The 14,428-nt window shown below is 42.0% G+C and overlaps 1 protein-coding gene across 1 annotated transcript in view; it reads right to left on the bottom strand.

Annotated features, from left to right (window-relative positions):
* The window catches only part of TMEFF1 (transmembrane protein with EGF like and two follistatin like domains 1), a 125,460-nt gene that overhangs the window by 45,691 nt on the left and 65,341 nt on the right, over positions 1–14,428 (bottom strand). The window contains exon 2 of the mRNA XM_086609151.1: positions 2,536–2,645. Coding sequence (XP_086465277.1) covers positions 2,536–2,645 — 110 coding nt within the window. The remainder of the gene's footprint in view (positions 1–2,535; positions 2,646–14,428) is intronic.

Here is a 14,428-nt window from a genome sequence, read left to right as displayed (position 1 = left end):
TTCTAATAGATAATTCTCTATTCAATCTTAAAGTTGCTGTGTGATGTTTTAAAGTTGCAGGTTTCTGTCCTGAGGATACAAAATGGTAGGCAAAGTGATTCTTTTTCACAGTTTGGTAAGCCTTAAGCGATTTGGTACAGTGCAGCCAGAAGTTCTCCAAAGCCAAAGATGTAAGCTTCAGTCGCTATCTACAATCTTTTTCCTTTCTGTCTTATTAAGCAGCTATCTTATTACACCATTTGTTGTGAAGCCTTTTTATCCAGATTGAAAGAGAGCCCATGCCAGCTCGCTTTCACCTCCCCACGCCCGTCCATAACACACTCACTAGGTGTTGATCAGTTTTAATTTAGGTTTTGTAAAATGTCATCCAAATTATAGCAAAAGACCTTTCCAAAATTTTGGTGAACATGTGTTATCCCTCACCTCTATTATAATAAAAGGGAAGCTATCCTTTTTCCTGACTCGTCCTGTGGAAGGTCAGGATATCATTAAGGTCACTGCAAGCAGAGCAAACTGAATCCTTCAGAACATCTCCTGCAGTCTAATTTGTAAATTTGATTTCTGGGGAATCAAACCTTGGTATCTCGCTTTATGTTAGATGACTTGGCAAGACAGAGAAAGCCTACAAGGTGTTCAGAGAGGTCGTGGCCAGCAGAACTCTTGCTGTGATGGCACGATAGCTGTTTCAGTGTCAACACTGAAATTTGGCAGCCAGTCATCTCTTCCAAAGGGGATCTTAGGAGGAAAAGCTACGACTCATTAATATTTAAAGTTTTACAACATCAAACAGTTAAGAAATGCTGCCAGGTCAGGAGCGGTGGCAGATAAAGAGGAGGAGGAAGGAGTGGTGATGCCTGGAAGGGAGCTGACATCTCTTTGTGTTTTCCTGAATCTGAGGGATGGTTTGTGCCAGCCTTGGCCTCAGTTCCAGGGCGGCTGCGATAGCCGTGCCCCTCTGCGGTGGTGCTAGTTGCAGCTGAATAATTATGGTTGAGAGTTACAGGAAGAATTCAACCTCCTATGTCTGAAAAAATACAACACCTTTTCTCATCCTTAGACTTCTTGCCTTGGAGTACAGGATTTATTTTTCAAGAAGTACAGGTAAATGTACAATTAGCCTAAAAATAATACTGGTTTTAAAAATGAGTTCTTCGAGAAAACATATCAGCTTATCACATGGGCTGGTTTCTTTTTCAGTCCTCATGACCTGGATATTAAGAAGTGAAAAAATTTAGTACATACAGAAAATAAATGAAACCTTTGCTTAGCCTAGAGTTGAATCTCTTTTCCTTTTTTTTTTTTTTTAAGCATTACTGGGTTTTGATTTTATTATTTTTCATAATAGAAAGCTACAGCTAGAGTGAAGGTGAATGAATAAACCTCTTCTCCTAGGAATTTCTCCCTTTAAAAGGCAGTTGGATCCCATTGTTATGGGACGTAAGCTGCAGGATGCCCTCAGCATAGATACCCACCTGAAAAACACCACATCAAGAGCCAGCTCTGAAACACTGGAATCCAAAACTAGTGTAAGATCACACACACAGACGCTGTTGCTATTCTGGTTCCCCTTGATTTATTATTTATTGGAAACAGAACACAAGATTATTTTTAAACACTGAAGGATAGCCCACTCCAGGGTTGGTTGATAACACTGCCACCTCTTGTAGTTTTACCAGGAGTCTCATAATATTTGATACGTTTGTCCTAGCTATAAATTGTAAAAAGTAAGAAATTCAGTATTGCCTTTTATCTAAAAGTGAGGGGTGGGAGGGAAGGAAGGATATCCACGATATTATAAAAACTGTAAACTAAAGGCTAAAAAAAAAATGAAACAAATTGAACTCGCCGTTTACTACTTTTAAAAAGTTCAGATGATTTTTTAAAGTCAAATTTCCATACTTTTTTTTTTCCCTGTGTGGGACTAATTCACTAGTTTCATTCATAAACTTTATGAGCACTGGTGATCCTGTTATTATCTGATTTTCAAAATGCCTTATGATCTTCCAGGGTTTTATGTACCAGCACAGTGGGGAAGAATCCTCCAAATACTGGGTATTAGAGTAAGCAATCCATAATAAGTACTGCAATTAAATGATAAAGCTTCATCTGGTGTGCATGACAACGCTTGGACGCTCTGCTCCAGGACACTTCCCCGCCCATCTTGGGTCTCGGGGCAGGATGTGGCACGGTGGGGAAGCAGAGAGCGGGTGTCACCCGTCGCTCCCCACCTCTGCTCCTGCCGGTCGCACGTGGTGGCCCTCTGTTCTTCCCTGCATCGCTCTGCGCTGCCGCCCGACTTACCAAAACCACGCGGGGAGCAAACGTGACGCCACACTCTCCTCTTGCTCCCTGAGCACACCCTGGTGAAGTTCAGTCACATACCGTCCCAATCAGTGCCGTTTAAAAAAGGAGCCTATGGGTAGACTATTTATGCCTCATGATGAATGAAATTTTTGAAGTGGTGGTTCTATAAATACTTCAGTACACCTGAAAGATTGGTCAGAAATGGCAAACAAAAAGGTGAGCAGCCCTTACCTGGAACTGACACGCACATTTCAAGCCATCACCCTCTTCCTTGCACACTCCTCCGTATTTACAGGACGATTCATCACACACTCTGACGTCGGATTCCCTTACATTTAACTCTGCAAAAAAAAAAGACAAAGAAGATAGAAAAAATTGTAAGATGAGTAATTTTGGGGACTGTCTTGTCTTCAAACTCACTGAGCACCCCTGCTGCCTTACCCCCACATGGAAATTAAAGGACAAAGCTCCAGGTTGCCCTGCCTTGGCTCCGTCCTGCTCCCCAGGAGCAGCTTTGCCTGGCTGGCACAGCGGCTGCAGCTAAGCACTACTTCACCACCAAACAGATGCAGGGCAGGCGCGTGTTCACACTGCCCAAATTCCCTCCCATGTCCCCGCTGCCGGGGATGCCCCAGTACAAAACCTTCTTCCGCAGAAGTTGCACCTAGCAGGAGCCAGAACATTTACACCAGCCATAGCCCATGTTTCTCACCTCCCACCACCTCTTTTTGCCTGACTCGCCACAAAGGTCTTGAAGAAGAAGAAGAAAAGCTAAACCATCAGATTTTCTCTGCTCCGTTTTCCACTCTCTGCCTTGCCCACGCTGTTATCCTTCAGACTAAAAATAAACTGAAGTGTGCTTAAACTGTTATAATTTGCTTGCACTGTAGGAGCCAGAGTAATGAACCAGAGCCCTCTGTCTTGGCTGCTGCATTAAAATATGGAGCACTAACACAGCTCCTGCCTCCATAAGCTTGCAGCAGAGGTCCAGCCGACAAGAGGGAAACCAGGGGCTGTATGCATCAACTGCACAGGCATGAGCTCCAACACAAAAGGTTGCTCAAACAGCTTCAAGTCTTTTTGGGCATTGCATCCAAGGGTAGTTTGGAAGGAAAATAAATATACCCTTTTGAAATAAGTATTGGATTTCAACTATATAGAAGAGTGAGCAAAAGAAGGCACCAGTGGGATAATGGTATTGGTCAGTGTTAGCCTGAACACGACCTCCCCAGGCTGTGGGGAATGGTGCTGTTACTATCAATTGCAACGAAAAGGTGAAAATAACACCAAGGGCTCTGGAAAAATCCCCTACCACTGTTTAAGGCTGCACTGATATCAAAGGATATCTGCCTTTCGAAGCTGCCCGTGCTTTGGCTCCTATAGTAATGTGACTCGTTAAGAAACTAATCGACAACAGTGTGATTTAAAATAACATTTGTGACTTTAATAAGCAAGCTGTATCCAGATAACTGGCTTCAAGAAAGCATTGAATACCAGCCATTCAGAAACAGGGAAAGGTAGGTCAAAAGCAGAAGAAAATAATGCTTACTGCCACTTGCAGTCTTAAATAGGCAGTCACCTCACTGCTCGCAGCAGTGTCAGCACTTCGGTATGACAGTGACAGACACCTTGGAAAACCGCTCCTGTGGGTTTATGTAACATTACACACCCACACACATGGTTTATATAAACAAATATATAAATATAATAATTTGTGTGATGAATTATGCTAGGTGTCATATACTTCTATATTTAATATAGCATAATCATGTATTTTTCCATAGGACTAAAGTTACAGGATTATAACGCAACAGAAGGTCATTATAATCTGCATATTTTGTCAACTGTGATGAAAAATTGAAAAAAATACTGATTTCTTTTTTCCCTATACGTCCATCATTTCTGAAGGCATACATGAGGAGGGCAATGTGTGTAACACGGGTATTTAGGTGTCCTGGTTGCCATCCCAACCCTGAGCATGTATTCTCTGATGTTACTCTTAATGTCACCATTTATCAAGCGTGACAGCTGCGTTGTAGGACCCGAGTTAATGTGACGGAACAACGCAGCTTTTCAATTTAGTGCGTTCATAACTTGCTTCTGAAGGAAACGTGCCTTTCTTTCTCCTCGCGTGAAAATCTGTTCCGCAAAGATGAACAAACTATCAAGATTAATTAAGGGGAAACGATTGTCAGATCTGAAAGGAGGATCCACCTTTAGGTGATATCCCATTTGAGAAAATGCAGTTTATACAAGGGAGTAACCAGACAGACAAATTACATTGTGAACAGCTTTCAAAATCCTGTTTCCATCAGCTAAAGAGATGTGGGTCCCCCCTTCTTAACTCTCAACTGAGCTTGCTGGACTCGGCGCTTTGCAGCATCCTACCTGGTACCCCCCATCAGCGAAGAAACCCCTCGGCATCTGCAACTCGCGTTTGAAATCCCGGGGCTCTACACAATGTCCGGCTGCCCAGGCAGTGTAGCACAGACTTTCCCCCAACCTCAGTGTCCACCAGCGTGAAGAGGTGCACGACTGCCCAGGATGGAGCCACAGCGGCAGGCACGGGACCTTGCTTTTCTGCATGGGAGGGGAAGGACGCAGCGGGGGTTGGAAACAGTCCCCAGCTAGCAGTTCAGCATCAAGGAGGAGTACTTGCTCCTAATATAGCTATTGCTCTGGCTGCAAAAGCCAGCAAGAAAGGGAAAGATTTCAGAACAGAACTCTAACAGGAGACGTGAAGATAGGGATGGGGAATCAGCCCTTGTGAGTCTCTCTCACCCCAAGAAACCGAGGCTTTTTTTTTTTTTAAAAATCCACTAGAGGAATTAACATGACCGAAAGCACATCGTTTTAATGTTACTTAATTTTAGGAGCGGACTGTCTTTTTTCCAAATGGTAAATACTGATTATAAGCTTTTTCGCATGACATGAACGCTGAGCAGGCAACGTCATTCAGAGACCAGGAGCCAGCATGATTTTCCAAAACCGTACAAAAGACAAGATATCCTGGTGATTGGCACTTGAATGTGATAGATGAACTTTATTCTATGACAGGATGTCACCAAATGCCTGCTTTCATTCAGTGGCAAATTCCAGCAGCCAAGAAATCAAGCCTCCGACATGCGCACGATCACATCTGATGGAATCACAAGTACCAGGGACTGTGGTGGCCATAATGACTTCCACATCCACGGCATTCGGTTCAAAAATGAATAGATGAGGATGGATGTTAATAGAGCGATGTGAAGAGGAACCATAGATATCTTGCATGTCTGAAATACGCTCTTTTCAGTGGATTCCCCATAGAGAGAGCATTAAAATGGAGTTTCTGCAATTATTCCAGAAGAACGGAATCATTACAGTCATATGTGAGAACAGATCTATGAAAGGAGTAAGAACATGCAGCAAATGGTTTAGGGTAATTTCTTACATGTCTGTCGCAACTAATTTCCTAGACTTTTAGCAGGTATAAATAAGAGAAAACCTCAGTGTGATTCATTACGTACAGCAAGAAGACGGTTAGAAGCAATCCATCAACTCCCAGGAGAAAATATAATTAGCGCAATTAAATCAGGCTTCCAAATTTATGATAAAATTAATCTCTAAAGACATGAAATGAGGTATTAAAAATGATTTGCTAGTATCTGTGCAGCCAGTACACTTCCTGGTGAGGTAAGGGCTGACCAGCACAGCGCTGCTTGCAGGAATTTGGATGCAAAGACCCACATCAAGGTCTTTTGGGGATTTTTTTCCCCCTCTTTTGAAATGAATTCAGCTTGTGATAATTTGATACATCACTAAAAATGAGGAAAGCCTTCTCCATTTTGACTCCTTTCAGAGAATCTGAAGTACAGCTTGATACAAGTAGTTGAAGATTGGCTTTTTGCCTGTGACCTCACAATGCATTGCTCTGAGGCATGAATCTTGTTATAAGCTAAATTACAGGTGTCAAAATGCTGAACCTGAAGATGAAATCAAATTTGTAGGTTTAAGTACATCAAACACGCTGGATTCATTTGGACACCTTGAGAATAAAATAAAATCTAAGATGGGCAAATCTGCTAACTTCGTAAGCAATTTGTTTTTTCAAAACTCGTGTTTCTCCTGGGGTTGGCAACAGTACATAGCATAATGAACGGATACAAGGAACCAAAAAAATACCTTTCCCACATGGAAGTGAGTTGGGAGGGTTTAGCAACAGTGCTGCCAGCTTTGGCCCTCGAATATTTTGTCTGTGCCTGGGAAAAACCCTCTGCCTGTCTGTCTGCCTGCTTTCTGTTTCCTATGGTGAGACCCCAACCAGGAGAGGTGCCGGGACCACTCATCCCTTTTCCTCTTGCCGTATGGGTTTGGTACAAGAGGGAGCAGTTTGCACCATTCTCATTAGAGGGAAAAGGGCAAGGCAGCGTGGGGCACCTCATTGCTGCTTTTTTGTCCTCCAAACAGTTTGTTCTTTGTGAAGCCAAGCATCAAATTAGGATGTATGACCACTCATGGAGGTCATATACAAACACACAGACAGAGATACAGGAAAGTTCATAAAGGGTCTGCTACTCTACAGGTTAAAAGGACTCCCAAAATTGTAAGAACAACTGAAGTGGGTCAACATTGGATTGGCAAAGGGCTCAGAGGATAAATTATGCCATCTGAGAGATATTAGAGCCCATAAAGTACACTGGAGATAGTGGCATTATAACTGGATGAGCTCTCAGGACTACAGAAGAGAGTCAAAATCCGATAAGAAAATCTATAACCTACTCAATTTTGGGAGTCAGTCTTATGACTCTGGATTGGCTTTGGCAATCATCGGCTTTTTTTTTGTTTTGGCAAATCATTCTGCTTTTGGCAAATTATTTAGAAATGATTGGAAAACTTAATGGAGAAAAAAAAACAAAAGAAAATCTTTCCCTTAAGGACTATAAAGCTGAGTTGCTCATGTGGCAAGTATGTTCATAACCTGTGTCTTAAATCTAACTCTTGAATAAAACTTCACCTGCCAGTCAACCCTTTGCCCTACAACAAAGATGATACCCAGAGACAGACCTGTCCCCAGTTGTTCCCAAGCACAGCCTGCCCACTTGAACCATGAAGGTGAGTTTGAGTCACATCATAAGTAAATAAAATAACTGCAAAAAAGGTTCTCCAGGGAGTATTTTGGATGCCCCTGGGACAGCTCTGCTCACCTTCAGCTGCTGGCTCAGAAGAAAACCGCACAGCTCTCCCATAGATCCCATCAGCCCCATGCAGACATACGAGCATCCCAGCCAGTACTAGCTTAAGTCACTTTAGATTTCCATCACCTACAGTGACTTTGACATCGGCTCAGACACTTAGCTTACATGTACACATCAACATTTAAGTGTCTTAATCTACAAGCTCGGCCCTGTCCCATTGCTCTTTCAAAGTGCACCCAGTACAGCCATTCCTGCAGTGAGTCGTTCAAACACTTACAGAGCTGTTACACACAGGCTGCAGACAGGAGGCAAATTTGGGAGTCTCCGTGTGTGATCTACTTGTTCTGACACTGGCAAAGTGCTGGCACATGTGTTCAAAGTGAGGCAGCGTAAGTTATTCCTCACTTCAGCCACTGGGTACAGATCTCACAGATAAATGCAAGTTACAGCCATGTGCTACAGAACTTCTTTCTATGTATTTCATTGCAGGTCTTCAACTCCCCACTGGTTCCTACTACATCTACTACAGCAGTTTCCCTCCTTAACCAATCTTTCTTTGCAGCTCATCCGCTACATTTCCTCTGCCCCCTTCAAACATCAGAGCAACATTCAAGAAACAGTATGTTTCTGCTTTGCAAGTTGAAATAAGAAGTTTAAGGGGAAAAAAACTCTGAAATAGCAGGGTCCATTTGCAAAGCGACTGAAGAAGCAATGACCAAGCACCTGCCAAGCTCCCCTTTCTGGCATCACACTACCCCAGCAGTGAGATTAGCTAAGAATAGCCTTTTTCCTGGAGACCTTGTGGCTTCTTTTAAGATAGTTAAACCATATGTTGGACTTCTAGTTTGTACAGAAGAAATCTGAAAGAGGAACACCCATGTGACACACACGCACATCTCGGTTCTTTGCAGGAGATGGGAAGCAAAGATTGTTTGCGCGGTGGACACAGAAGGATATTTTATCTTCCACTAGCTTCAGTGTGCCACATCCACCAGTGCTAACCTGACATCTCTTACCGCAACTTCTATACTCTGTTTCTGTAGCAAAAAGCAAAACTAACAGCCAAACTCACCCAATATATGCTAAACGCTGAGAGTGAAGTGTTGTTCCACCTGCTTTGTGCCTGCATGATGAAAATGGTTTATTTTAAAACAAGCCAGCACATATTCCTCGGACATGTACATGTACACAAAGAGTTCTAGAGGAAAGGATGCCCCCAGGCTTTGCATCAATTTCTTTGACATCTGCCACTGATGCCATTTGAAGAAAACACCCAGTATTTACTCCTGCCTTTCTTACATCTCATGTTGATAAAGTGTTTCACCGAAACATAAGTCATCCTAGCAGAAAGTGGAGTGAGCAGCCACTGCTGCCTATAGAATCATAGAACGGTTTGGGTTGGAAGGGACCTCAAAGATCATCAAGTTCCAAGCCCCCTGCCACGGGCAGGGACACCCTCCACTACACCATCTCTTGGTTGAAGAGGATTCCTGGCTTTAGCACTGCCAGCCAAAGGAGCAAATGTTTCTTGCTTCATCGGTTCAAGCACAAAGTATTACTAAAATATAGAATCACAGAATGGTTTGGGTTGGAAGGGACCTTAAAGATCATGGTGGTTTCAGAACCACAACTTTCCAAAACAAGTATGTATCATTGATAAAACCTGAAAATACCATTTATTTGGTAATTAATAACAGTTTCTACATTAAGTTATCCATATCATTTTGCTGTCCCCATCTGTTTCAGTAGTTGCGGATTATGAAAATTATGATAATTTCTATTGCAGAGTTTGTCAAATTTCTTCTTAGAAATTGTTTGAGGTTATGAGGGAGGAGAAGAGAGCAGACAAGCCTCTCAGCCAAAATTAATAATTACTTGTCCAAATAAATAAAACTTGCTTGTATCAGATAAGTCAAAGCAAGACAGAATGGATCATACTATCTTGTTCATAGAAAAAAGTATGTTTTCCAGAAAAGAAAACAGACAATAAGCCAACTCTACTGGGAAATGATTCAGGGGTAAGGAGGATGCCATTCAGACACCGCACATCCTCTTTGAAGATGGCTGTTGTCACTGATCTGAGGTGACATTTTATCAAGAAACAATTTATAAGAAATTAATAAGGTGTAAAGGGTGAAGAGTGGTAAGAGAAGAATGAGGAAAAGAGTGGTTATAAAAAAGCAATCGGAGAAGAAAAAGAGGAAAATGAAAATACATACACTGGACAGTCAAAAACAATGTAAGTTTTAAATAATTAAAACAGTTAAAACTCCTTTAAAATGTCTTTCTGTGATACGGTATCATTTTCTTTCACACTTGCATCAGAAGGAACCAATTCAATGGAACAGCCTAGTGGTTATATGAAAAAAAAAAGCAAAACCAAAAAGAAACAAAATCGTTAAATGAATTTACCCTAAATAAAGACAACTGTATCTAATGGAATTAAGATGCTTCCAGACATTTTTTTCAATTGGTCAATTAATGGATGCCTTGAGTGGCTGATGGCAAATCTGCTGTTTTCAAAACAATCTTAAGCAGTAATATAGGACTAGTAAGACCTGTTTTGCTGTATCTTGATGCAATATTTAACTCTCAATTGTGCAGAGAAAAAAAGCTGTACTTTGGCTCTTGAGAATGCTGAGTGAAAAAAGCTTGAAATATTTCCCTAAAACTACTTTACAAGACTGTGTTAACATTTGATTGCTTCAGTGACATCCAATTTACCCAGGACGATTATACTTTCACATTCCTAGTCGCTATAGTCTCCTTTTAAAACAGAGAAAAACACAATGCATACGTGCTGCTAAAGTAATTAGTATCTTGCACACAATAGGAAACCACAGCAAATTTTAACAACTAGCACTCACACAGCAAGGGTAACAAGATTGGCTTTGAACCTGAGAGTCTCCCACACTGCAATTATTCACATTACCAGTGTGCCTCAGACTAACTCTATTCAGTGCGAAAAAAGTAAGGAAAGTGTCATAGTGATGAGTATTTGGATGACAGTTCTGTCAAAATATTGGATTCAGCCCATGGTGCATTTCTGTTTTCCTCATGCAAAAAAAAAAAAAAAAAAAGTATTGCAGAGAAAGTTGAGGCACTTTTTTGTTATATTAAAAGCTTTGACAATATTTCAGAAATTATGTATAATCTGTAGATGAGTATTTCAGCAATGGTGCAAATCGACTAGCTGTGCAACTGGTTGGAGACAGGGAAAGATGCAGCGAGAACTTGAAATTATTTCTGTCTCATAAACACTTTTGTATCACAGTTAGGCGGAACAGCATCCGGCCTTCAGGACGCAGGTCTGGTGTGCTTTTTCTGCTACTAGCTGTCCAGGACACTGCCTTGAAAACTTGTTTACCAAGCAGAATCTGTCTCACTACAGAAACAATTACTGAATGTGATTATGCAAGGCTGTTATAAAGAAGTTAGTATGTCATTGCATATTTTTACATAAAATTAAAATAAAATATTAGAAAACAAACACGCTCACGTAGCATATTTACAGCAAAACTGATTACAACACTTATTATCAATCTTTAGTTTCTAAGGAAACCAAGGCTGTGCAAGAGCAGCGGCTCTCCAAATGTGTCTCTGTTGGTTTCTTCCAATACTTTTGCGTTCCTGGGCAATTCCAGCCAAATCTAACAGCGGTAGAGGCCTGGGACAATGAGCTTCTACAAGTTCATGAAAAACTCAGTGGCTGCTGGAGAAGAGGGGCCCAAAGCCATGCTAATGGGGGAGTCGAGGGAAGGTACATCGAAACAAGGCTCATCACAAATCACAACACAATGCAACGTGGTTCTTTTCACAAACACATGCAAATAAGTGGTTGTTGACTGTTTTCTGCTCATGTCACTGTTAGGTCCTTGCATACTGAGAACGGGAAATTTGGACTTGGATCATGTAAACCCTTCTAAACCCATGGACTTTTTAGGATACTGGGTAACTTGTGCTGTCGAATGTTAATGCCTATACAAATGGATGCATTCTGGTAGGTAACCTAAAGAACCGTGCTCTTACGCTTCACCAGCCCTTTTCAACTAGCGGGACTCCTATGAATTTTTTCTTTTGCATAAATTATACTGTTAATTCCTGACAGTTGTGGCAGCATGTGCAATTACAGTCAGTGGGAAAATGTTATTTGTCCTTGTTCCCTTAATGCCTACTTGCTCTGCCTCTCAGTCTGCAGAGTAGATGGTCAAATATCCAAAACATTTCCAAATAACTTGCTAAGAGTGTTATCTCTCGCCTCTCCTCTGGCCCCCAAATTGAGGAGTTTCACTTGCTTTCTAGCATCATGACCATGTAGGAACAAACAGGCAAGCGTACTGCCTCCCACGAAAGTTATAGCTTTGGCCAATGAATCTTCATCCTGAAGAAATCTTTCTATGTCAATTATAAACCAAGGTGAAACTCTTTAGTCCTGTTCATAAAGTAAATCCGATAGTTACTTAGAATCATAGAATCAATAGAATCGTTAGGGCTGGAAGGGACCTTCAAAGGCCATCTAGTCCAACCCCCCTGCAAGGAACAGGGATATCTCCAACTAGATCAGGTTGCTCAGGGCCTCATCCAACCGGGCCTTGAACGTCTCCAGGGATGGAGCATCCACCACCTCTCTGGGCAACCTGTTCCAGTGTTCTACAACTCTCATGGTAAAAAATTTTTTCCTAATATCCAACCTGAATCTACCTCCCTCTATTTTAAAACCATTACCCCTTGTCCTATCACAACAGGCCCTCCTGAATAGCCTCTCCCCATCTTTCTTGTAGGCCCCCTTCAGGTACTGGAAGACCCGCTATAAGGTCACCCCGGAGCCTCCTCTTCTCCAGGCTGAACAGCCCCAACCTCTTTCAGCCTGTCCTCATAGGAAAGGTGCTCCAGCCCTCTTATCATCTTCGTGGCCCTCCTCTGGACCCTCTCCAACTGGTCCATGTCCTTCTTATGTTGGGGACTTCCAGAACTGGACGCAATACTCCAAGTGAGGTCTCACAAGGGCAGAGTAGAGGGGGGAGAATCACCTCCCTCGACCTGCTGGCCACGCATTCCTCTACTTCCCCGAGCCTGTAGAGGAATGACAAGCTGTTCAACACTCCCAAACAACAGAGTTCTCATTTACACTCCTGAAGAACCTGAAGGCCAAAGCAGAGTACAACAGTGGTAAAAACCAATGCCAAAACAACTAATCAGCTTCCATAGACATTACAGGGAATTCCTTCTTTGATCTCTAGGCGACATACATAACTCTAGTTGATTCTTGCCAAATTCTGATTCCATTCCTGGCATGTGCTTTAGCCTAGGGAACAGCTTGCCAGATTAAGGGCTGAAAGAGAGGTGTTACGTCTTGTTGAGCCTCCAGAATTACATTGTTTGTTTACAGGCGGGGGACGGATGGTTAATGGATATAACCTAGCCATGGAGCTAAAGCCCAGCTCCTTCTGTGGTCTGCTCCTCACTTCAATTTCTTCTGCAGCAGAAGAGAAACAGGCCCTGGTTGTGAACAGCGCTTTGACGCAAAGACGACATGGCCTTTCTATGCCATTTCAGTCATCTCCCCTCCCCGATCGCTGCCTTCAGAGCTCTCCATGCTGCTGTCAGGAACAGGAGCCTTTGCCTTCTGTGAGCGATGGTAAGGGAAGCAATAAAAGGGCTGATCATGAGTTTTTGTGGTGGTGTTGAAACAAGAGCTGAAGTCAGCAGAAGCTTGAGCACATCAGAGCTGTGTCCGTTTACCACAAAGCCCACGCGTTTTCTTGGCTCGCAAGGTCATGTCAACCGTGGCTGACTTCACCGCTCTGGAAGTCCTAATGCGGAGAGACTCGGGCTCTGTACGTGGATTTACAACTTTCCTCTAAGGAAAGTTATGGAAGTTGCTTAAGGTCTTTCTGTTTGTTTTACCTTACTTTAAAGACATTTGGGGCGACTGGGAAATCAAAGCCAACTATAAAGGCTACGTTAACCTCACCACCTTCCCTTTCCCTTATTTTTCTTGTGGTTTCAGCGTCAGAGAGATGTTTAAGGAGCAGCGGAGTCTTGATCCATCAAAGCTCCACAGGCAATTGTGTTCACAGCTGGGGAACAGCCTCCCAGGTTGTCAACTAATACACTTAAGGATGCATTGTCCCTCTGGTAGCCACTTTCTTGTAACTTATTTTCAAAGCTCTAAAATAAGTTAAAAGTGACTTTTTAAAAAACTAAAAAATCTACCAAGGATAATGGAAAACGCTACAGGAAACTGATACATTTTCATGGACCTTTGGGGATAAACCAACACAGTAGTGACGTAGATTATACAGCACAACTCAGGTTATTATACATACTCTGCATATTACACAGATGATCATAAATGATTGCCAAAAATTGGTGTTTCATGGGAAAAATTAGAAATATTTTTAACTGTGAAATAAATATATAGACATACATTCCAAACCTGATATTTTCAATAATAATAATTTCAGTGTTCAATATGGCTCTGATGTTACTCTTCTCCCCTTCCACCTTCCCATTATCCCAACATTTTTCTTTTAGACTTAAAAAGACAGAAGAAGAAGAAAACTATCTGGATGGCAAAGTCCTTTCATTTCTCAGCTACAAAACCATGAAAAACAGGTGGCTTTTCCAGAAAAATACTATTTGCTACAAAATAGTTTTTGATGAGGAACAGCTCTATTTGAAGTGATGTTTTGCCATTTAGCATACATAATCTGAGGCTCCAATCCTATAAGTGCCTGGACAGAGACTTAACCTTGAGCATCTGTGCAATCTAAATAAACTAAAAGGAACTGATAGTGTGTAAGATTAAGAATGTCTTTAAGTGCTTGGAGGATCAAGGACACAAGCAATTTTTTGAGGACCTGATTTTTATACAAATAGCAATTAACTTGACCAGGCCTTCCACTCTATTCCTTCTATTAGAGACAAATGTGTAGAACTACAGT

The sequence above is a fragment of the Tauraco erythrolophus genome, chromosome 3, assembly GCF_009769465.1.
Source record: "Tauraco erythrolophus isolate bTauEry1 chromosome 3, bTauEry1.pri, whole genome shotgun sequence".
Lineage (NCBI taxonomy): Eukaryota > Metazoa > Chordata > Aves > Musophagiformes > Musophagidae > Tauraco > Tauraco erythrolophus.
This window is presented reverse-complemented; position numbering and strand designations above follow the sequence as displayed.